The sequence below is a fragment of the Apteryx mantelli genome, chromosome 5 (genome assembly GCF_036417845.1).
Source record: "Apteryx mantelli isolate bAptMan1 chromosome 5, bAptMan1.hap1, whole genome shotgun sequence".
Classification (NCBI taxonomy): Eukaryota; Metazoa; Chordata; class Aves; order Apterygiformes; family Apterygidae; genus Apteryx; species Apteryx mantelli.
In genome coordinates this window covers 10,817,878-10,843,955 of record NC_089982.1, presented here as the reverse complement: position 1 = coordinate 10,843,955, position 26,078 = coordinate 10,817,878, and the positions used below count along the sequence as shown (strand labels likewise).

Sequence of the window (26,078 nt, the reverse complement as noted above, 5' to 3'; positions counted from 1 at the left end):
AGATCATGAAAGATTTTAATGCATCTATATGTAATAGGCTGCTCAACCACTGCTAAGTGTTTCACAGTGTCATAATATCTGAACTCAAATGCATTTAAAAGCTCTGAACTGTCAAAAGTGAATTAGAGAGATTTCCTGTGAAAATGTGTAATGCTTCAGGCTCCATGGGCTTCAACAGCTTGTTTTTACCATGATATTGCTTGAATCTTAAAATGCAGCTTGAAGATGTAAGGATAAAGGAATTATAGCTGACTATTTCCTGTGCCTACTCTCAGGCCAGGTAGAAGAGTGAACAACAGTACAGATAAGACTACAGACTACTTGGCAAGTGTAATAGGAACAGGCTTTGCCCAGCTGGGCATAGTCAGTAATTGGGTGTAGTCAATAATTATGAAAGGTGGCTAAAAGCAAAAGAATCATGCCAGCTGAAAAGAAACCAGGAAGGAAAACTAGCCAGCTAACTTTTTCTCATTAAATGACAGGAAAGACTTCCAGTTTTCACAACAGACTGGAAAGTGGTTTACATCACGGCAATGTGAAAAGATGACCTTTAGACACAACTGGAAGTTAAAGACCACTAGTAGTTCCGCACTGGAAGAAAAGTCTTCAAACACATTTTACGAAACCCTCTTGGGAGAACGTTCAAAATATCCAAAGTAGCAGATATACCTACAGCACTCTCACAAAAGCAAGACTATGCCTGGTCTCACAGGCATGCCATACTGTTAAAGTTATTATTGCCAGGATGACCAAGGGAGCTAATGTTCTTATGCTGGTGTTGTTCAGAAGTTCTCTGACCATTTTTAAGCTGAAAACGAGCCATGTAATAAGCAGCATATCTAGTACATTGAACTGTCTGATGGGGTGGTAACCAAGGGGAGTTTTTACATGTATAATATTAATTGAAAGGATGTTAGAAGTCTGCTGTAAAGACAGACTTCAATAAGACTTGCAGGTTTGTTCTAGCTCAGAGGCACAGATAGCGACATGCAGACCACATTTCCCAGATGTTCTTTATCAGCTCACAGAAAGGGAATTTATTAGCAAAACCAAAACTGTAGCAGGATCCAAATATATGAAAGCCAAAAAAACCCCACATGACATTGTTTACTCTATAGTGGCAATTTGTTAATGGTAGTTAAGAGTTTACCCAGGAAAAAAACTCTGCAAGGAATGGTCCGGTTTCTTACAGGAGAAGAGCCCTTTTAAAACATGGCAGCAATCTAGGAAGTATATATCACTTTCCTACAGTGGTAAGCTGGATGTTCTGCAGGACAGACCATACCTTTGCATCACTAGGACCTTTCAACTAGATATGGTTACACATGTGAATTAACAAACTTGTGGATATTCTTTCCCCTCTAGGGAATTTCAATTCAAAAAAATATCAACAAGTTAGCTGCAAATACAGTGGTGCAGAGAAATGGAAGAGGTTGGTGACCTGCGATCAGCACTGCCCAGCTCTCTAGAGCACCAGCCAGGCTTCAGAGCACTCCCAGAAACATTACACTACGTTCAGCTGCTTACTGTCAAATCTTGTACTCAACTGGCAGGCACAAATACCTCTCTCCCCCCATATCAACTTTAATTTAAAACAAAAAGCTGTACTTCTTTCAGAGTTGTATGGGATACAGCAAGTTGTCCCTTGAGAATCGTCTGTGAGCACATGAAGGATGCTAGAGGAAAGAGATGCTTAACTCACTGAAGCAGACAAATTTTCTGAAAGACTAATGAAAGCTTGAGCTACCTGAAATAGCTCTCAATTCCTACATATCTTTTCAGAGAAAGCAACTCCCAAACCATACCAAACAAGTTAAGTCCATGAGGATTGGCAATGAGGAAGTGCTTCCTCCTCTCTGTTTAAGTATTTGTATCTAATCCTAGCTCTTTATGTTCTAGTTCTTGAGAGGAATTCCTCTCAAACCCTTAAAAGGTGCAAGAACACGTGAACACAATGAAGTAAAAGAAAGCACAAACAGGCATTTGAGAAGTTGAGAGATGTCAAAAAGAAAACACCGAACAGTGAAGGGGTTGGAGCTGCTCTTTAATACGCAACACTACCTGTATCGTCAAAACTGTCCAAGCTCACTATGCAATGCGTTGGCTTGTAAGGATTTGTATAACATTTAAAGGGGAGAAAAAGCATACAGTTGAACAGATTAAACTACACAATAATTATTTTCAGATAGGCTAAAGACATTGTCTTTAGGACTGAGGGAAACTGTGGGATATGTCAAAACATATCTGACCAAGACAACTGTTTTCAAACTGCATTAATTGCAACCTGTAGAAGGCAGGGAGGGGAGGTGGGGAAATGTCAATCACTGGCACAATCTAACTATTACTCAGAAAAGAAATAAGACCTGAATTTTAAACAGAAGTTGTACAGACAAGCTAGCCTTAATAACAACACAGAGTATTAAAGTCACAGGAGTATTTCTATTAACATGTAACATCCCACAATATCTTACCGAATTACCTAGAGCTGAGACTTGTTTCCAGTTAAATCAATGCTAACTTTGCCCTTTTGTCTAAGGAGGAAAAACCCAAGCATTTTGCAACATTTTTTGAAGAAAAAAACACATGGCTAAGTTCCTTTCTCCTAGATACATGCACAAATGCTGCTCTTAGCAGAGAAACTGTGTATATGACTCTGATGACATATTTCAGCAAAATGTTTACACATTTTATTTTTCAACCAGCTCAGTCAAAACTGCCTCTTTCCAAAGCTAATATAGGGTATAGTTACCCAGAATAGATTTCTAAACAAGCATGCAGATGTACTGTACCTTCTGTATGGACATCGGGGAGCATGTCAGTGGGATGCTGCACTGCAGCTGATCTCCTGTACACCATGTGAATTCTTCCCTTTTCCTCATCCATTTGCTTTCCTCTTTCCAAAGGCTCAATGAAGTATTCATCCTTATCAGTTCTTATCATTCCAGCCTGGTGAGGAAAGAGAGAAAGCATACGAATATGTCAAGAGTCTACAGACTTGGCCTCATGCTTTAAAAACAAACAAACATCATGACAGGTGAAGTATAAAACAGTGTATTATTGTACCATAAAAATCAAATTACCACTGGATTTCTTTTGTGTGGACTTCTGGCCAGGTACAATTTCCCTCTGCTCTGAGGAGTTTGATCTAGGCTGAAGTTAATGTTCAAAGGCATTAAGAAAAGGCATTAAGAAAAGATCAAGTCTATGTATGAGACAGATGACTCCCTCAAAAACAGAACTAAGACCAAAGTCATACAGGAGTTTGTCATTTTTATGTTATACACAGCTATTTTATAGCTTAAGTGTGGCATGCTGAGCACTGCTTACCGCAGTGCTCTGCAAATCCTTAACTTGCATGTATTCTGAACCACTTGCACACTCAGGCCCTTCATTTTATTTCATTAAAATCAGTAGAAGTCATATGGTTTCATACTTAAACAAATACATACTGTTCAGTCCTGGAACTACATAGCTACTGACAATTCTTTAAAACCCTTTTTCTTTATGTCTTCCTCCTATGGAATAGGTTCACAGACATGGCAGATTTATCCTGATGCTTACTACAATTAAACTCACCCGGAGAAGTCACACTGTGTAAGTCCAATTTAAGGGAAAAGAGACTCATGCTCAGGAGGAAAAACTTCTCTGCTGACACTTGAATATAAATCACAGTAAATAATGGCGAAGAAATCTGTCAATACACTTAAGGAAAGAGTCACTTAAAAAACCCTTAGTAAAGGCCTTCAGTTCTGAAACTGCCCTTAATTCTAAGGGCTGCAAGACTACACTCTTTCTGACACAGGTAGTGCAAGAACATCATATAGGGGACAAACAGGCATAGAATATTTGAAAATACTGGAAAAAGAAACCCAGTAGTGTATGTATTTGGAGGAATCTAAGTTATTATCAAAGGCATTCAAACACAAACATGAATATGTATATAAAATGCAGTAGAGGAACCACTGATGAGTATTATGCATCTGACTTTCCTTTTATAAAACTTCTTCTCTTCTCCCTCTTCATGCAGCATGACCATTTCACATGCAAACAGCTGAACTGCAAGTATACAAATAAAGGGGTGGTCACCAGGGCACTTCTTGCCATCATCAGATCTTTGTGACTTGGAAGCCTGGCCTGTCATTACGGGAGACGGATGCAGAAAACCAGCAGGTGCACTGCGTGCAGGAGCCGTCCCTGCACAACCTCTGCCGAGGCTCTGGCAAGGCCCACATTGGCAGGTGCGAGCTACGTGAGAATGGGGAAACGCCCCTGCAGCCTGCCCCCGGTAGGGTATGACTTCTGCAAATGTTTCATCCTGGAGTCCAAGCTTGTGCTCCGCTCAGCTAAAAACAAAGGTACGCAAAATGGGCTGCTCTCACTCCTTCTAAACCACCCTGGTGCATCCTTCCGCATCAGTTAAACAGGTGAGTGTTAGAGACAGTCTTGTATGCAATATATGATGTGACTCCAGCTGTACCTTAAGGTACAGTTGCCACTTGCTACTCCACCATGCAAAGCAAAAGGTTTTGGTGACTTTAAGTGTTAAAAATAAAATCTGGCTGTAGCTAGCCCTGACGGACTTCCTCCAAAAGGTAGAAGCCATGTTGATCTAAAACAGAGCATTTTATCAACAAAATGGCATTCAAATCTTGGATGCTGTTGCAACAGTTTACTATCGGTTGAATGATGCATTTTTTTTTCATTAACAAAAATTCATCCGCTGATGAAACTATGGAAGCTAAAGGCTTGACGAAGAGTCTTTTTTCTTTTACGCAGCGCAAAAGGTCTCCAAGAAGCCACAGTTGTGGCCAGGGACTCCTATATAAGGCCTTGTAAGAGCACATTGATAGTGGGGGCCAAAGAGATTTTGGATCTCAGAATCTGAATGAACGACACAATCCTGATATATGTGCAAACCGCCTCAGGGGCTCCCCCAGCCCATGAGGGCTAGTTACAGTGGAGATCCCATACGCCAGCTTTGAATGCCATCAGACTCATTCATGACAACGCTCAACAGATCTTCTTTGGGAACAAATGGATCTTCTTATAGTCTAGACATAAATCATTTGTCAAATACAAGTAGACAAAATTATGAAAGTCTAAGAGTTTAAAAATTAGTATTTTAATCAAAATGTCCAATCAAAATCACAAATAGTATTTCACCACTAGCTTTCCCTGCTCCAGCTGTTTTCTTACATCTAGTCATCTTTTCAGTTAACATATTTCTTCAAATATTAGTTAAACTTCATAAATATAAATACTACATTTTCTCCTTTGTTTTCAGTACAAGAACAGCAGTAATAACTGAGATTTTTGGCTGGAATAACTCAAGTTAGCAGCACAAATCAGTTTTTCATGTGGCTACTGCACATTATTAGATTGGGAATTAACAAGTCCCTTTGCATGTTAATGGCTTGCTTGCTTGCCATTTTTCTAAGCAAAAGTGAGTTTTGTACCTACAGTTGCTATGTTACTGGTACAAGACCTTATCTTGGCATACAGATTTTGTGTAAACAACCCATTTTATGTGAAACTGTTTGCCTATGACTTGAAAGTAGCTCTATTCAAGTAGCGCACTGTTCACAAGCAAAGCTTGGCTTCATTTTCCAGCTTTAATGTATGCTTTTTCTTTTCTGTGCTAAATCTACAAAGAAGAGAGGAGCCCACAACTATATTTCTGAGAATAGGTGTGCCTTTCTGTGAAAGGCATATAAGAACAATTTGCAGGCATCAAATAAAATTTCAACTTTTACAACCCCCAATAAAACACTTCAACAGGCCTAACACATTCCACCTTAACTCATTATCTGTATCTCAGAAGATTCCTCCTAACTTTACAAATACTGATAACCCTTCCTTATTAATAGGAGACAAAAATAGTTGCTATTTTAAAAGTCTAATTACTAATTAAAAGGACAATACCCAAAGTGAACATCTCATTTCACCTAATCATGCTAAACTAATCACATGGTTCCCATGAAAAAATGCAAATTTAAGAAGTATACACATTGAGATAAATGGCATAGATTCAAGGTGACTTGCCATGCAAACATATCTGGCAAAACAGGCCAGCATCTACATCCACAAAGCATACTCTATCCTAGCTTGTTACTGCCTGGCACCATTACTGCAGCACACACCAGATTCTTCTTTAGAGGATGCACAGCAGTCTCTCTGCCTTGGCTCACATCTGGAATTACAGACAGCTAATGCAGCATCCGCAATTTAGAATTAACAACGCAGTCCTGATCAAGCAGTTTTTATCATTATAACCCCTTCCTTGTATTCCAGTTCCAAGCTACCAGTGTGTTCCCAATCTCACAGCTGATGGTAAATTGTTACTGAGCAACTAAAGCAAATGGCAATAGAAGCTGACTCTGTAAGCAGTCCGATCTTAACAGCTCCTTTTCTCCTAGCCAGATCCCACTTCAGCAGAGATTATACCTTATACAGACCTGTCTTTTCTACAGCTTTTATGGCTGATTATTTATACAGATATAGGGTGTACCTCTACCTTTTCTTCAGCTTTATGGAAGCGGTTACTTCTGCTGATTTCAGTGGATTTAATCTCTTTTGAGGTGTTAGCCAAGTAGTTCAAATACATGTGTCACAAATAATCTCTCAGCAAAATTTGCAAATGGAGCTGAAGGGCTCGATTTCCAACTGGTCATCACCAACACAGCGTTCCTGGAGAAGTCTGTATCCAGCAGATCCAATGCGAGACCAATGATCTGACTTTCAGAACAACTAACAACCTCCCTCTGGCACAGCAGACAAGTTGATTAAAAATGCACCACCGTCAAATAACTCAGACAGACTGAAGGCAGCACGCACAGATCCTTTACCAAACACAGTGATGCACTGTTTGGAGGAGCGGTGTTCCCCACAATCCAAAGGGAGAAATGAAGAACTATAGTGGAGACCAGGCAATTGTGGCTTTGTAGTGAAAAGCCAAACCTAAAGGGCTGAAGAAGTAAAAAATGTACATGGGTCAAAAAAGAGCATCAGTTACACTAACAGCAAGACATTTGGTTTTTACTCAGCATGATTTCCCACTTGCCTTCTTCCTCATCCTTTCCACACCTTTCAGCCTTGTTTTACTCTTTGCTTCATTTATAGAATGGATTTTGTATCACTCATGTGAAAATCAAATACATTTCTGCATGCTTTTGAATAATTAATTTGCACCCACTTTTGAGATACTCGCCCTTGCTTTGCTTTTACAGCAAACAGTACAAATATTAATATGCTCTGTCTGATGCTCAATATATAAGAGTCAAAAGCAGTACAGCGGCATTATGTTACAAAGCACATTCTGAAGGACAGCAGACAAAATTTTTTTTAACTATCCAAATTTGTTTCTTTTTAGTGGAAAATGAAATGTATAATCGACAGGAACAGTTTTGCTCCCTGTTACCAGCCTACTCTCAAGTGTGAATGCAGAAGCCAGCTTCCTTTCCCTTCTGAAACTTTTTTCTAGATTTCAGCAACAAAAAGAACGTGAAGTTTTCCAAAGCAATGGAGAAAGAGGGGCTTGGGTTTATACAGCCCACCCATAAGCAGTTATCAAATTTTCAATGGAATCATCACTGTAACTCTACTGTCAACCCAGCGTTTTCTTCCCTCACCAGCCAGCGAGAAAAGCAAGCAGGTGTTCAGAGCACATATTTTTAAAGACTCACTTGGAGAAAAGACTGCAGTGGATTTTCAAGAAAGAAGTATGTAGTGGAAATTTCTTTTTTTACAAAACCACATTTATGGAGCAATACAGGAAAGCATAGTCTGAAATCTTGGAATGCTATTAATTTTACTACTTTTTCTTATAAATCAACAATGTTCAATATTTCCATGAACTTAAAGATGCAGTTTTAAATCTGTGCTTCTGTGAAGTTTATCCAGAACCATCCTCATATGTCTTAAAACATGAAAACAAGAACACAACAAAACTACAAAAAGCCAAAAGAATTCTTTGTGGCACAGTGAGCGAGAAGGCCTGGAAATAAATCCGTCTGTTCTCAGCGTTATTTCAACCTCGACCGAGACTCTGGGGAAGTGGATTAAGTTCTCAGCTTTCCTGCAGACTTACTTCTCCCAGTTATAAAATGGCAGACAGGATCCCTCACTGAACAGTATTACAGGGGAAAGCTGCTCAAGTTCTATTTACCACCCTCTGGGTACCCACCTTGCTGCCTAACATTTACAATTTTGTCTTTAATTGACTCATTACCATTAATGCATTTCATCCTTGCAGCTCTCCTCGCCCGCCTCAGTCCAGAAGTAAGGGTGCACAGCAAACTGAAGGAAAGCCTCTCCACTGAATTAAACAGGAGCAGGAACAGCTCCTGTCTGAAGTCAGACTAAAAGGTACCTGAGAGCAAATGTAAATCTAGTCTGGCACATGCAGCACACCTGTAAGAATTTTAGGGGACAGCAAATGATGTATTATTATCAGAAACTGCACTGATAAACGCAAAACCTGGAAGACTGTGTTTTTTTCAAATGCAAAAAGACACAGACAATAAAAGTAAGGGAATCACAAATGATATAAAGCCTTGAGAAAATAACCTACAAGGGCAGGTTAAACTAAGGAATCACTTACTGAGCCAAAATCAACAGCATTTAAGGGGGAACATGATTCTGTATAAATATGCATAGGGTATTAGCTGCAAGGGAGGAAAGAACCATTCATTCAGAGGAACACAACAGAGAACTGTGGAGTGACCATTAAGAATGGATACATTTAACTTTAATATTTGAGTAAACATTATGGGTGGGATTTTCAAAAGTATTTTAGGAAGTTAAATGCCCCATTTCTAGTGCTTTTCAATGAGGGCAGGTTGTTCAGTTCTCAGGTGTGTTTTGAAAAGCCCACCCTCAAACGTCAGCAAGTGAAAGAGTTTGTTGAGCAAGGCAGCAGAGTCGCAGTAACTGCCATAATCAAAGCAAGCGCTGCCAACACTTGCCACAAAGGGCCACCTGAGAGGAGGAAACGCTGTGGGTGTTTAACGTCTACGGTGCATTTAGCTTACCAAAGAAACCTGTGGCAGAGTATTGCTAGCCTCCCTATCATCTCACACTGAATAATAAGAGGTCTGTTAATGCTCTCACCTTTTGGTGCCAGCCTCCATTGCCCACTTCTGTTGGCAAGTAAATTCTGTTTTTTTCCTGCTTACTGTCCTCTCGTGCTCCGGAGGTGTCCCCCACAAAAAGTGCAAGCTACATTGTTTTCTTATGCTAATCCCGCCACAAAACACTCCTTTTCTATTTGCCTATGAAAAAAGCTTGACAAAAGTTAGGTTTCTGAAGTGCTGAGACCTCTATCTACTGTAGTCATCAATATTGTCTTCCTGTTCCTATCTACTGCCCCATCTGTGTCTGTTGCCTCCTGTCTCATACTTCCATCTATAAGCTTTTCAAAGCAGGGGCTGTCATTATGTTCTGTGTTTTATAGCATCTAGCACAGTAGGACACTTGATCCATTGACAGATACTGGTATAATCCAAATACACCACGGGCACATTGGCAAATTGAAATCAAGTACTACATGTATTTATATCTGTATACAAATGCTTGAAAAGAACGCTGAAACTTTAATGGGAACTACTAAAAAGATCTAATGAAAATGATTAAAGGAGTCCATTTTTAGATTAGATCAAAGTATGCATGGTATATTAGCAGCATCTGTTGGATCTTCTAACTACATCAAAGCATACTGGTTTAAAGCTAAAGGAATTGCAAATACGGAGCTTTCAGCCATGTCGGGAGTAGGAATACAGGGAGGTAAGTACAAGGAGCTCGACTCGGGGAGAGCCTAGCACCAGTTCACGACTCTTCCTCATCTCATACAACAGTGGCCTTGGTGGGTCCCAAGGGAAGAGAGTAGCAAGCAGCACACGCATGGCGAGCTTCCCCTGGTCAACCAGCCAGTTTTATGCTTCAGTGAAAAGGGCTCAAAGTTGGGGGCAGGGGAAGGGGGGGGGGGGGAAGCCCAAACCAGGGAATATGGAAGGATACAGCTGCAAGGAGTCTTCCATTTTTCAGCTTGGGCTGTAAAGGTTCAGGATGCATTTCCCTAACACTATTTGTAAATAGCAGCTACCCGAAACTGAAGCCAGTTGTGCAGGTATCTCTCTTTGCTCCAGCAGTGAGGACTACATCTAGACACCGCTATCATTATCCCAATTAACTCTACACACTTTCTACCACAACGGTTTCCGTGCTGCCCATTTTCGTATCACTAAGAATGCATACTTTTAAGAAGAGAGACACAGAATTATAGCTAAATTCTAACAAGTGTAACTATTTTCCATTGGCTTTATTTTAAAGGCAATAAGAGATTCCCTCCAATAAATGCATGGTATGGTAATAATTTTCAGAGAAAACAGCTTTCATCCAAACGTTTCTGTGCCTTTACTATCATTGTAATCAACACATACACTCATTTTCACAAGATTAGATTTCAGTTGGTATCTGTATTTTGAAAACCCTGGAGCCACATGCATTTTTTTAAGTCATAATGAATATTCCACAGAGAAGGTAATATATCAATTATGTTCTTAAATTGCCCTTAGTGCTATATTACTATACAGAAATAATTTTTCAAACATTCACATGCCACTCTGGGGAACTGAGGTGTTAATTAGCAGCTGTTTCTCCTAAGCCAGCTTTGAATGGTGAGAGAATTGAACATGAAAGGCTGCCTTAAGCAAACCAGAAATACAATTTTAAAATATTTACACATTGTGAGATGGTTACTCCCTGACCAGTGTGGCATACATGGGAGTAAAGTGTAAAGACATAAAGACTAAGGGCAGCTTTGTTGCCAGGTGCTTTTTCTTTCTCTCCCCTAAATCTCTTGATTTTTCACTCAGGGAAGAAAGAAAAATCACATCTAACATGTTCCGCCCAAGGAGAAGCTGTTGCTCACACCCCATCCTGCTCACTGTACTTCACTAAAACTTTTCTACCAACTCCTTTGTCTCCAGATTGTTCCAGACTTAAAACCTGAGTTTTTTGGGTTTTTTTTTAGTTTGTACTTTCCCCCTCCCAACTAGAAACTGGGAGCAATATGTAAGTACTTTTCTGGCAGTTAATTGGAACTACTTATTTAATAACGGTCTTTTACAAATTGAGGACAAACAGCACTGCATTGATCAAGATATGCCAGGTCTAGCAGCTTAGAGTTGGCTCTGCAGATTGGCATTCAAATACCCGCTCCGCAGTGTACCTGGTGCTTAAAATGGGTCTTCAACGCATAAACATCAAATGCCACTCTCTTCTGACAATATTAAGTGCACAAATACACTACAGGCCATGCTGATTAGCTTTGTATTCCTCTATACAAGTTCACGCTCTTAGATTAAATGCCGTATTTGTCTGCTTTCAGCTGTTTTTACAAAGACACGGAGCCATTGTGCTACACTGAATACGACGACTAGGGAGACAACGACCTTCACGGCCTCCTGAAGTCAGATGTTTACCTATTTGATGTAGCTTTCGTGCAGCTAACCATTATATACGCTTTTAGCAAAGAGTAGCTGCTCCACCTGAATACACATTACGGACCTGCTCTTACTGCATCCATGAAATAAAACTTAACAATTTGAAAAAACGTCAGTCATCCAATGCATAATTGATTACACTGCACTTTGAGGGATACGTGATCAATAGAGCTTCACTGCATTCCCCAACACGGGAGTCTTCATTTATATTACAGGCATCTTTTATCCAGCTTAAGATACTGACACTCTTCTGTAACATAAAGAGTAATTTGGAAATACCACATTCTGTGTTTTTTCTGTGAAGAACTGAAATAGTAGAGGCTAACAGCTTACAAAATTGAAATTTAAGATCAAATTCAAGGCTCTGCATTCTTTTCTAAATGAAGTAGGTTGTCAATAATAGAAGAAGCAGATTAGCGAGCAGGCTGGAGTTTGCTTGGCAGAAAGAGGTTGCCTGTGTGAAGTCAGGCAACAAAATACTCATTGATAGGAGACCAGCAAAGTACCAAAAGCAAAATATCAGCAAAAAGCACAGGGATATGAGAATACAAAACCACCTTCCCTCTAGAACAAAGTTCCAGCTCTGGGTCCTTCAGTAGCACACAGGTGCTGACAAATAAGCAATAAAAATAAGCCATTCAGTTGTACTCTACCAAGAAGGGAAGTCAAAATGAGAAGAATGTAATAGCTCTCACCAGTTTACTGAGTTAAAGAATACGCACTGGCAAACAGAGCTGGATGTCTTTCAAATACTAGACTTTCTCTGATATTTGACACTTGTAATAGGGAGCTCCCTACCACTTAGCAGACTGTCTGCTAATTGCCTACGGTGACACTGATACAGGTTGAGATGTTTTAGGAGGTTGACTTTCTTTACAAAGTACTCCAGCAGCTCTGCTGTTTGAATTCTGGCTGCTTTTATGAAATGGGCTGTACCACTCCCTGCACCTCAGCACATGTGGCAGCAGGCATGTGTGAAAGGGCCAGGACAGTTACTTTCCAGCCCAAGGATGGCTAAAAATCCACTGGGAAAGGGGAACACTGCCTGCACAGGACAGCTGTCCCCTGTTTTAGAGGAGAGGCTATGTTTAGGGGTACAAATCTGCTTACTTTAGAAGGGTCTAACCTAAACCCAATGACTTCAATCCAACAGTGAGGAAATAGGGGAACACAGACAAGTTTTGCTGTAAGATGTACTGTAACGCCATCAATGCCCATGAGTGTTCAAACCGATTGTCATTGTGCAATCTGGGAACAAGGGGACTACAGCTACACGAGGTCAGGAAGGCAGGGCCCCAAAACATAGGTCTATAAAGTTACATAATTCACCGTTCTCCATGTTTACGTGACAACTATAAAGGAGCGGAGCTTGTGTGCGAAGAGGAGATGAACACGCTTAGGAACAAGTTCCTCCACCATCTTGGTATCTGACCTTGAAAAGAGAGAAGAGAACTCTCCCCTCTTGCAACGAAGACGCTACCTCTCAGACTATGTATTAGCCATAGGCCATTCCGCCTCACCTTGCATGAGAGTCACCTGCTCCAAAACCAAGAGATTTCTGCAAGTTAAACAATGTAGGCAAACGAGTGCCTTTGACGGGTTCTCACTGAATGAAAGAAAGAGAAGTAGGATACTGGAAGCAACAAGTCAGAAGTAGAATAAAGACTATCCTTGACATATTGTTCAAGCTTGCAAAAATACTGATTGACTGCTCCTGTACCGCTAGAGATTTCTGCAGATCTCTGTATTACTCCTCCCATTCTTCAAAGTATTGAATGGGAGTAGAAGAGGGGCTTATTTGACTGAGAAATGCTGTTATGTAGCATTTTATTCAAAGTGGGACACCCATATAGTATAGTATAGTTTCACCTTCCACCAGCTCAGAGCGAGTTATCTAAGAGGAACTCCCAACAGCCTGATTTGCTACACAGTAAATCGCAAAATCAATCACTGCACATCCCTTAGAAACGAAATGCAAAAGTACATACAGCGCTCCTAAGTGTCAGAATTGGAATATCCGAAATCTGCTCTCACTTTGGGCCACTAATTGCTTGTTCGGCTCTTCACAAAATCTCTTAACACACTCTCAACATGTGATAAGTTAAATAGTGAGACAGACTGCGACACCCTGAGTAGTTTCAGCTAGCACAGTCATTTATTTCACCTACCACCAATGCCGATGGAGCCAGAGCTGCAGCAGAAGGACCCAGCGCAGCTGCACGCATGGAACTAAACAAAAAACAATCAAAGGAAGACAAAGCTGCTACCTCCCAGAAAATGCTTTCTTCTGACCATTATATCGATGACACTGGAAAATGTTTCCAGGTCTCCCCCCCCAACCCTTTTATTTCTCCCTTTTTTCCTGTTGGACAATCGCAGGTGGCTGACAGCTCTATCCTGCTGCTAACTAAATAGAAGCCCCATTGAAAAGCATCAAGAGCTCTGTGTTCCCTCAATTTAATATCCCAGCACCAGCCAAGCAGACACTGCATCCTGCCAAGACAAACATATGGGACTTGGCAAAAGGGGAGGGGGGCAGTTTCTGGAGACAGCCCTCCAGTCTAAACTTCTTAAGGAGTCGATATAAACATGCTTTTATAAAAAAGGTGCTGCCTCGTCTAAAAACACAGATTCAGCGCAAAAACACTACTACCTTTCACCTTCTCTGTTAGTTTAAGGTGTGTTCAGTTCAATGACTGTGCAAAACCTGCGTCACCGCTACCTGCTGCTCGCTTTTTTAATCCAAAGATGAAAACTTTTTGGAGCCACACTGAACACTGGTTGATTTATTGGAAGAAAAATAAAAGCAAAGAAGGATGCTTTGCCTGCAGCACATTTCCCTTTGCCTGCCTCCACCAAAACACAGCTACAGTAGGTGGAAATTGATTATAAGTTTCCTACATGTGTGGCTCTAGGGTTATACCTTAAATTCACTGTGCGGGTATTATTTTGCATGCCACGTGGGATCCATATTTTGTCAAGAACCAACTGATTCTCCAGGTTTCTTCTTTAAAAAAGTTAAGCAATATAAGAAGAGTTAAATATTCTAGAAACTTCTGAAGTTATCTCATGCTATCTCAGAGTTAAGAGCAGAGGCTGTTCCCTCATGGTAAACGCATGGTGTCTTGAGCATCCATTACAGACAGGTAAATGGTCTCAAGAAGCAGGCCTGCAAGCAAGCGTGCTCCATGCCTGGGCAAGGCAGCAGCCCACGTGTGCTCCTTGCACCTTGGACAGGAACCCATGCTCCCGTGTCTGGATACAGGCTGGGGAGAATTGTATTTTTAAACAGTTGAGGACATAAATGAACAGCAAAAAGGCACAAGTGTTCTGCTCTCAGACATCAGGGCTATGTCCATAACCTGCCAGGATAATTCACCTGGTGGGTGAATTCACTCACTCTCCTGGCTTTTTTTTATTAGGCTTGACTCGAAATAGGAAGCAGGAATTGGGCTGTGATTTTGACAAGTTATTCTGGTAGATGCAGCACTCACAGCTAGCCATCATCTTTTTCCAGGGAGCCCTTCTGTCCTTCCCCACCATGCCACAGACGCGCTGTTGACCACAGGGAAAGGCCAACAAGCTCCTGACAAGGTGGAGGCAAAGAGCAGGTTGCACCAGTTGTTGTGGTACCAGCAGCCCATTCCTGACACCTCCCTTTCCTGGGGTGACTTAGACAGGTGATTTACCCGAGCGTATACATACTGCGTAAAGCATGCACAACAAGTATCCCATCTATTGCATAAATACAGTAGGGCAAGCCATTACCTTGCTGGAAAAGCCACGTATCACTGATCTACACCCTACAACTCCCTATGCCCAGAGGAAAAAGGAACCTGACTTTAGCAAACAATACATCATACAAACAGAACAATAAAAATATGAAAAACCAGAACAGATTCAAAAACTAAACAGAACTGGCAAATAGCAGCACTGCATTTGTATATTCTAGTGGCTGCATTTAGTAAGCTAGCACAGACATTCACATACGGCTCCGTTACTAAGGCCTATCTACCCTGTTTGCTCCTGCACCGCCTGCTGGGGCAGCAGCTGTGGCAGAAGGCCTGCAGTGACGTTTCTGTGGGCAATCAGATGGCACAGAGCCACCTGCTTGCTAGATAAAGGATTTGCTAGATAATGAGCCTCTTCTTCTTACTTTCCAAAGAATCGTTTCGTAGAGTCACTATCCTCAATAACATTGTTCCATGCTGGACAAACACGATTAGCTCAGCCATCCTCGTAATACCTTCACAGTATGTGTTATAAATCTCAGTTCAGAGAGACTTCTGTGGACAGTTGGAGTCAAGTAACTTCATACACACACACGAGTCCCATTACTTACATACAAAACACATCTGGCAAACCAGGGAAGAGTTCTCCTTCTGTTCACAACACCACTGAGTTACCTGTAATGCCTGTCCACTTTTTTCTCTTTTTCCGTTTATTCTACTTTCTCTAGTTATTGCTTATCTAACTTGCACTGATCTATATGCATAATTATTAATCAAAATGAAGTGAAAACAATTAAACATTACACATTTTTATTCCATTTATGACATTTTTGAGTAGTTTAGACTCATTGGCCCATATTATTGTATCACCACAACATATGGTACTAATCTGATAGATGTGTGAGTAAAGGCTACAGATACTTTTAAAATACTGGGCAGTATGGAGAAGGTGTGGTAGAAATATAGAGAGCTAACCAAAGTGACTAGAGATGGCATGCAGTTCAAATTCTGAACAAATAACCAAGCACAACCCAAAATTTTATCTTAATCTCACTAAAAACGCTAAGAGAAAAGCGCACAGACAAAGAAAAGCAGGTAGCATTCCTTATTTTATCCCCATTACATGTTGCTGCAAACTGCTCTCAGAATTACAACTAACTGAAAAAGAGGAAAGTTTGCTCTGCCGGAGGGACAGATCTCGGAGACCGAGGGCTGCTGCTCTGCTGACCCTGCCACTGCCAGGACCAGGCTCCCTCTCTGCTGCGGCGCCGAGAGCCCAGGGAGCTTCTCGGGCGTTCCCTGAGAAAACGAGGCCAGCAGGAACAGTCTTCCACAGTCTGAGTAGGCTAAAAGAAGTAACGGTGGCAGAAAACAGACAAGCAAGGAGCTGCACCATGCAACAGAGAAACAGCTGGAGAGAAAATTAAATGCCTACAGCACATACAAGTTTGCTAGATAAACAGCCGAAAGCCTCACTCCCTGGCAGTGATCAAAGAGGTCCTGCCCTCACGTATTTGCTAGTGTGGCTGAAAACATTACGTATCAAGTTCTGATGATACCGACAGAAGTCAAGTTGCCACTACATGAAGTTACGAGCGGAGCAAGGTAAGCAGCCTTAAGGAAGCAGCCTCAGAAGGAGGGTGCACATCCCAGGTGCACAGGGAGGCCAGCCAAGGAGAGCAGCCGTTCGTGGGCACCACGAAGCAGGCAGGGGCACGGGCTCAACCCCATGTGGTGGCACAGGCTACCCCTACAGACCGGTGCTCGCTGGCGCCGCGCTTGGAGAAGGGGTGACCAGTGCCTTCCTCTCTAGCAAAGTTAGGTTCTCAGTCACATAAGGGGATACAGGCCCTGCTGAGGTCCAGCTCACAAGACTGGCAAGGAATGAAAAAGTCCTTCCAAAAGGACATATTTCTCTTGCTGCACATCTTCTGCATGTTAAAGTATTTATGGTCTCAACATACTTGGCGTATAAAAAATAATACACATTAGAAGAATGCTGGAAAAAAGTTATATGGTATTACAGCGTACATTTTGAGAAACAGATGTTACTGATCCAGTTGCTGGGTGCCTACAAAGAGAGGAGGTTTGCACACGCAACTCCTCCGTCCCCACGGACGGGCCTCCAGCCCCCACTGGATCGCTCTGAGGCTCCCTGGGCTCCAGGCAGACACACGGGTTTTGGGACAAAACATCAGTACTTGCTGGCTTCTTAAGCACCAACGCCCTTTTAGCTGTTTCCAGTACAGCAAGCAGGAATTCAACAGTTAATTTTTCCTCTTTGGAAGATCAATGCAATATAAAAATCAATGCTGTATCAAGTGTTTTATCTGTTGCAGAACTCCTAACGTTTCTATTTCAGAATTAAAGCAACAGTTTCTGAATCCTTTCGGTCTCAATTCTTGGAGGCTATTAAACATAGACAGCATAGAGAACTGTAAGATTTTTCTAATTAAAAATGTTCATACAATGAGACAGATTTATTTAAAAACAATCTCAAATCAAATTAAATATTCAAATGGTACATGCTACTCAAATTTCACAGCAACCTGAATTATTCACATGGCACAAGTTTCTGGCTATCTAGTACCAGGTTTTTTACGACAAAAACATCTTCTGCAGCTACAAAGAAAAATATTACTTGTTCAACTGAACACCAGGATGAAAACTCAGAAAGAGAATGAAAACGTAGGAATGTTTAATATCCTCTTCCAACCTATGGATACAATTTATGCATAAGAGGCTAAAATACACTCATACTGAAGTACTGAATGCCAAGCTGACCAGAAACAATACACTCATTTCCTCAGCTAAGCAGAGTTCTCCCTGTGCTTAATAAACTCATTTTAAATACAAACACATTCTTCATTTTAATCATATTTAGTACAGTCAGTGTAATCTGAACAATAAAAATATTGCTATCATTTGAAACTATAGTGAAAAATGTAATCTAGTCCAAAGACATGCACAGCTGACCATTCTGCAGAGCAGGAATTAAGAATACAAGGAATTGATCATGATCTGTAAATACCTAAATGGAGAAGAGACTGTCAGTCAGTAATGGTCTGTTAATGTAGCAAAAGATGAAAAAAAATAAAAAGAGAAGATGAAGAATTAAGCTGGATGAATTCAGATCACTAATAAGCAATGTCTTGTACATCTATATGTAAAAATGAGATACTTGATCCATGCCATGAGGAACCTAAAAATATAAAAGCAGCATAGTAGATTCTACAGCGGTTAAAACCCTCAGCTGAGACAGATGTCCTTCTAACCCATACGCCCTGTGCAATCATGGAGCTGCTGGTGAGAGTCTCCTCATGAAACGTATGACTTGTAATAGCCAGGATACTGGGCTGGATACTAAAAATGGACTGGTATTCTCACAGAAATCTATAACTACATTTAAAATATACAGTATTTGGCAGACCCTTAAAAGACTACTCCATGTTACTTTCTGAACCCCAAGTGAAAGAAAAATCCTTTCCCACAATTTTTGGTTGCTTCTCCTATGCACAGAAGCTTTGTCAGTGCACAAACTGATGCACCATTTTGATGAGCAAAAGACATTAAGAAGAACCAGAGAACTAACCAATATGCTGTTGCATTTGCACAGAAGAAAAGAAAATGGCAATATATTACTGGGTCAGCGCACAGGACTGAAATTAAGCTTTTTAGCTTCCTCTTTGAATATACGCACAAGAAAATTCCTTTATGCTGAAATTTCTCATGCTTGGTTTTAATCCAAAGTTTGGGTTCCTTTTTTCCCCTTTCAGAATGTCTATGAAAAAAAAAAAATCAGTGGAACCCCTTAGAGTTATATGAAAACAAGGAGAAAAAACAAGCTTTGATTTTATGTGGAAAAATGTGTCTCTATTTTTTGTTCTTGGAAAACCTACAGAGATTCATTCTAACGGCACAGAACTGGCACACAAAATGCTTTGTCCTTACAGAAGGAATCGTGGTTTTGAAATATCAGTTATTAAAAACTGAAAAGTATGCATGGAACATGCTCAGTGAAGTCAAGTATCTCACTAAGCCCAGCATATCTCTGTGGAAATATTTACTGAGTACAAGTTTTGTCTTTGTGGCAAATACAGAAGCTCTATGCTAATAATTATTTTATAGTGAAATGGTACTGACCGTGCAATAGGAAATTTCACTTCTGTGAAAGGAGCCTGAAGTGCGTAAGATAATGGGTATTTAGCCCCTATGCCACAGTTAAATTTTATACATACAGGATTGCCAATTCCTGCAGTAAACTTGGTGTTTTCACAACTCCTGGAGTCATGGGATCATGAGAGAATCATAGGTTCCTCTAAAAAGTGGAAATGAAAACAAGAAGCAAGGACATTTGATAGCCTTCAAAGAAGGAAAAATAAAAAGAACTTCAAATCAAGCACTGCATACTCCAAAATTACAAGGCAAATAAAAAGAATACGAAAATATTAACATCTCATGACCTGGAGAATGGAAACAGGGACACCTGAGGTCAGCAGCACCACAAGTATGGCAGCACACAGAAGCAATACTTATCTACTGCCTGTATTCAGCAGGCATGAACACCACCGCAGAATTATCAAAAACTGCAAATATTCCAGATACTGAATGATGTTATTACATTAGGCAACACTGCGGTATCTGTCCTCCACCGCCTAAGCTGGCCAGCCAGGCCCCACTCTGCGTTCTTCCTCATCTCCCTCCCGCCCCAGGGCAGGGGGAGCGGGAGGCCAGTTAGTCGACCCTTCCCCTCTCATCTGGCAGCTCCCCGAGCTTCAAATTCTCTCACTCGTTACTGACATCTGTACGCTCACATGAGCGCCGAGTCTCCACATGTTCTGCCACTTACCTGGACACGTGTTTACAGACCTATAAACTCAAATTTTACCTCTCCTTGAGGAATTCCAGGTTATGCAACACATTTCACATCATAGGGCATTCAACACTACAGAAGACAGACAGATCTGAAATGCTCCAACACTGACCAGTTACTGATCATCTCCATGATTTTCCAGGGCACCGGGTACCTCAAATCCTAACATATGCCCTGTGCAAGTCAGAGATGTGCACCTCCCACTTGACACCCTTTGGAAACTCTAGCAAAAGAATAGTTCAGGTGATCTGTTAGAGCCCTTCTGATTCTTCTTTGCTATAGTATTTGAAAAGTATAAATTAACTATTTTCACACCATCCGCACTGAGTTTAGAGGCAAGCATGCTCACATGGAGACGTTAGCTTGGGCTGCTGCCTCCACAGTTGGCCACAACTGTCTATCCATGGAGCTTCTTCTATAGGTCATCTTCACAAAAGGTATAGCAGAATAATTATAAAATCTAGATGAGACTAAAGATAATCAAGGTGAGAAACGGTAAGACACTGGACAGCTTGGCTCAGCTTTATTGATTTCCACTTCCCCAAGTATCAAGCTACGGGGTTTCTTAATCTATGTTCTAAGGAGCACAGAAGTCATCTCTGCAAAGCACTCGGCCTTTCAAAGGAGTCAGAAGGGCTGCACTCGCCAGGGCCTGTGCTACGCAGGACTTCATGCTACTGGTAAACTATCCACTGAGATAACAAAGATTGTCCCTGCACATCAGACTTTCCAAGATACTAAAATTCAGTAAAAACTAAGGGTGAAAACCAGTGATGTCTTGAAAAACAGATTTTCTTACCAGATGAAGGAACCAGAGGACTGATGTATTTTACACTGAACAGAGAAATTCTATTGATCAAAAGCTAGGACGCACCATTTCAAAGTACTGACATGCCAAAGCCAGTAATATTTACAACAAACTCATTGTTTTCTATCTGTTCTCCATCTTTTTGCAAATAGACCAAGGTAAAAATCTCTCAAAGGAAAAGCACAGTTTTACACTACGGTGATTTAGTCAGGTATGAAAGAAGGCGGCAAAATGACACTGCAATTTGTATGAGGTTAGAAAGTTAATTTACTACTGCATTGTTGTTGCTTTTTTTTTTTTTTTTAAAGACAAAATAGTTCAAAGTTATTGACAATATTGCAAAAGTAATCTATGAAAATGAAATATCGTTTTAAAATCTATGTGAAAGTAAATATTTCAGCCTATTAAATGGAACAATAATGCTTTTACTCTATCCATCATTTCAAGAAACTCCTGATGAAACATGAGGCCAAGAGGTCAAAGTGACTAACTTACATTTCAATAACTCTTCAGAGTCTGGATCGCAAAGTCACGATTAGAATTGCAGTGCGACTCTCCAAAAAGGTTACGAACCTACACGCAGATGCTTGTTTCTACAATAGACAAACTCAGAACTATCTTGTCTGCTTTCCACTTTTTCCTTCTTTCTCAAATAACCCTGCACAATATTTTCTGTCCAGTCCTGTTTCTTGCTCCCATTGCAAACCTCAGACCATGTGGCTCTGAGGTCAAATTCCAGATACGAGTAAGTACAGCACTGAATAAACAAGGAACATCAAAAAAGGTATTACTGAATATGGCTTCTGTATCTCTACTATACAAAATGCAGTTTCAAATTCAGTACAAACCCTACAGTCAATAAGAACTTTGAGAGAGGTTACAAGGATTAAGTTTTGAGAACATTGACTATTTCAGTATCTATTTACTTTCTTTTACTGAGACACATACTTTACCACATGTGATATGTGAAGGCAGAATGTGAATGAGTGCCCAATTCATGTGCGCTATGTATGTTATCAAGGGGCCACAGAAGTTACACAATCTGTTTTTTATTACTGAAACTATAAAAAAGGGTTGTACTTACTAATTTTAATAAGTTTGGACTATTTTATAAACTGTTAGTTGTGAGTTCAGGAATAAAAAATTTAAGTCGTAATATGCTACTTTGGTAACAAAGAGCAAAAATCCAGAAGGGAAATCATCTGTCAAACTGCCTTAAAAACACTGTTTTGTGAAAACACATAGCCAAGACTAAAAGGTGTGATTCAACAACAAACAGACTCAAACTAGAAAACAGATACTCACCACTGATTCGTTTCAGACTATTTTTTAACCACCTACACTAAGGACAATACCTTTTAACTGAGCTCAGACACGCTCACTGATGCCTCTCCACTCCTCCAAACGCGGGCTTATCTTCTGTATGCCAAATCCAGAAGTAGCACTAAATTTTCCTCTTTCTCGAGTTTTGACTAGGTGTTCACACATGACATAAAAGATACAACTAGAACAGCAGTACCTGGAGCAGAGAGCCTGCAAATATGGGCACTGTGGTAATACCCATTTTCCAGCTTGACAGAATGCTTCAGTCTACTGTATCAGCAGCTGTTTCTACTCTTCCTTAGTTACACGCAATAGGACAAACGGGAGCGTTATTCTGACCTTTATACAGCAGGTCAAGCCCGTAAACCTATCACTTTAAAGGTATGAATTACAAATAAAACCATGCTCTGTCTTCGGAGTAATTTTTCCAATTCAGAAGTAAACTATAAATAAGAGTCTAGAAGTTCTGGCAATCAAAGCTTGCACGTTTTAGTTTTATGAAGAGTCAGAGCTTTTCCATGCAGACTTTCTACAGGTTCCTGTTCCTAAATCCCTTTCTAGAGAAGCTGACCTGAACATGACACCTCCATCTTTGGGATTAGCATAACCAGGACAGCTTAAAATTCAAATTGGTCCATTCTTCTCATTTCCATCTAAGTCATAACACACTGCCTGTGAAGTATTTTAGTTCACCTTCAAATAAAACATTCTCTCCAACCCCAAAAGACATTAAAAAAATCCAAGTAACAGTATTAATTGGACGTCTTAGCAGTATATTTTTTGCTTGTGCCTATTCATCAACAATTCTGCAGCAGATACAGATTTTAGCAAAACTGGGGAAAGTTCTTAAGTACCCAAATCAAGAGTTTTAGACTATTCCTGTTAGACATTCCTGAGAGCCCCAGGATGCCCCCAAAGTGAAGTCCTCCTCTTCTAAAGAGTTTATAGTCAACTTGGATTTCATCACTTCCTATTGGTCAGATGTCAGCCTCAACGGACTGCATCTCCTCTCCCGCTTCCAACCCCCCAACATGGCAATTTACACTCAGATTCATTTGACATTGACGCACGCAAAGACGCAGCCTTAATGTATCACTTCAAGATTGGTCTCAGGGAGGCAAGGAACACTTCAATCGACTTAGCTTTCTGTTGCCAGCTAGAAAATACCACAAGGCTGCAATGAAGGCAAGCAGCTATCTCCTGTACCTTGTACCTGCTGGTTCCCCAGCATGCGAGCTGCCCTTTTCCCATTTGGTCTTTCCACTTCTGCATATGCAGTTGCCAAGATGAGAGGTGCATCACCTGATGTAGCTGTAGCAAGTAATGCAGCCTTTTGCTTCTGATTGACTGCTCGTTCAAACAAAAGAGGTTTGCCAGTTCCTTACACAGATGGTCCTTCTTGAATTTCAACTTTCTACAATTAGATGAAATGTTATTTCAAAGCCAGCTAAACAATTATGCCTTTCTGTGAATTCCAGTTAGGGCTGTTTTTCAAGTTTCCAGAATGTTTTCTTTTCTCTTTCATATCATAAAGAAGTGTAATTTTCACTTCCTTCAAACATGCACTTTTAGGCAGGACATCATTTTCACTGCTACTACTACAGCAAAAGACATTAAGAAAGGCTAGGAAAAAAATCAATACTAGTGAAATGTTGCTTAAAAGGCACAGCAGTAAACAGTTTTGGTGCCAGTCATCTTATCTCTCCTTAATCGAAGGATGAGGAATTATGCAGGACTATCAAACAGAAGGGATCGATTTTACTTTCATCCTGGCTTTCAATTATTTAAAATCCTGCTGCTGCTCTCTCCTGAAAGGAGAAGAGAGACCTTGTTTTAAGATAAATACTAAAACTTCACTTTTAGTTTCCAAACAGCATCCTGTAAATGCTTCCCATGAGCACATACTGGAAAAAGCTAAACCACCTTCACCCTGTTAGAATGAATACAGTGCAAGTGGGAAGACTGCAAAGGATCTCTGGAAACCGTCTTCCTCCATTCACCTACAGAAATATATAATATGGTGCTAACAACATACTAAAATAGTGCCACGGCTTTTCAGTCAAAACTTGCTACAACCCACTTAGGTCTGTCTCTCATGTTTCCAGGAGGAATCAGGTGCCATTTAATGTGAGCAACAAAGCCCAGATTTTGGCAACCATCTCCACAGAAGGAGCAAAGAAAAGGGAAGGGAGGCAAATGGCTGACCGGGGACTTCTCAAGCTCCATGAAGGCCCAGATGGTGAAACAGCTCCTGGGAGGTTGTTCTAACCCAGCACGAGCTCACGCACTGCTGGCGTTTGCCGGCATTCCTCCCTCCGAAGGCTGCAGAAGCAAAGACTTCCCTCTTCCAAAGAGCCCAAAGGAAGGAGCTTTTCCCCTTTGCTCCTCTGAGCACTATCTGGGCCAGAGACCCCAAACAGGCCAGAAGGCTGGTTTTCAGCAGGAAACATTTATTCATAAAAAAAAATCTCCATTCAGGTAAAAGAAAGGCTTACTGCTCTTGTCAGCAGCTTATCACAGCTTACCGTCTGATAAGGAAAAATCTGATCATGTGCAGATTCGGAAAGAGTCCTGTCCCACAAGATGGGCTCTCTCTGCTGACAACCAACAAAATCTCATTTCCATCTCCAACTATAAAGGGATTACTTGGACCAAAAATTTCATAACAGTTATGACTGGGTGATCCTTTAACATGTGAGAAAGACATTTGCCATGCTAGGCCTCTAAGCATTGGCTAAACAGAGTCATGCTTGAGGAAATCAGGTTCTCCCCCTTCGAGGTGCCAGCAGATGGTGAGCGCTTTCAACTTTTATTAAAGTTGGCCAGGGCAGAGGAGGGACTCAGCACTTCACTCAAAACATTTTTACAGACATTCATTATAATTTACAGGGACCTTTTAAAACTCTTAAAGGACATACATCACATATCACAACTGTAAATATATATCAGGAGAACTGATTTAGTGTGGTAGAGGAAACCTTATGTATTCTGATAGTTTCCTTTAATTTTTTTCTGGACACCTGTTTCACAAGCAGTCTTAGTTTCTAATCCCCTACTTATTTTCTTACTGCTACTGGTCATCTATTGCACTGCTAGTAGAAGTAACTCCCTATGTAGTATAAGAATGGAAATAATCCTACCTGAAACAGAATCCTTCAGTAACACTTTGGGAAGGTTTTCTAATGAAAAGGTCCTCCACCAGAGAAAGCTGTATTTGATATAGTTGCTTAAGGATAAAACAATACATTCTTCCAGAAGATACAGAGAGAGTAGCGACAGTTCAGCTGGGCAGAAGCCCAACACCATCTCAAAATCTGAGTGTTGGTAACTTTAAGAGCAGTCTGCTAAAGAGTTCATTCCTTATTCACTCCAACCTTATTTGATGCTATGAGGATCCACGTGCAGAAGGGATGATCAGGAGGGGAATATCCTTTCAGGCTGCCAAGAAGAGAACAAAGAAATGCCAGCAACTGGTACAATACCATCCCTTAAAATGACTCCACAGAGTCCCACTGGCAGGTGATTTGTCTGAGGGGAGCTGGAGAAGGTGGTAAGCAATGGGCTGACTACATATGTTATCTCTATATATATCCATGAGAAACCTGCACAGTTTTCATCCCCTCTGCAATCTAAGTTTTGTCCTGAACTGAAGAAATGCGTGCAAGAAAGGAAAGAGAAGATAAGAGAGTTTGGATGCAGCATGCCAACAAGGTAGGGTACTCCCAAGTATTACTTCTGGGAATTATCCACAAGAAATTTGCCCATACCATGAGAGGAACTGGGCAAACCTAGCACTATCTTGGCTTCCAGGTCTCTGTATGGAGTTCTGGGCCAGGGAAAAT

General features: G+C 40.8%; 1 protein-coding gene across 2 annotated transcripts in view; it reads right to left on the bottom strand.

Annotated features, from left to right (window-relative positions):
• The window catches only part of ADAMTS3 (ADAM metallopeptidase with thrombospondin type 1 motif 3), a 137,567-nt gene that overhangs the window by 90,084 nt on the left and 21,405 nt on the right, over nucleotides 1-26,078 (bottom strand). For both annotated transcript variants that reach the window (XM_067297494.1, XM_067297495.1), the window contains one exon: nucleotides 2,790-2,946. In XM_067297494.1, coding sequence (XP_067153595.1) covers nucleotides 2,790-2,946 — 157 coding nt within the window. The remainder of the gene's footprint in view (nucleotides 1-2,789; nucleotides 2,947-26,078) is intronic.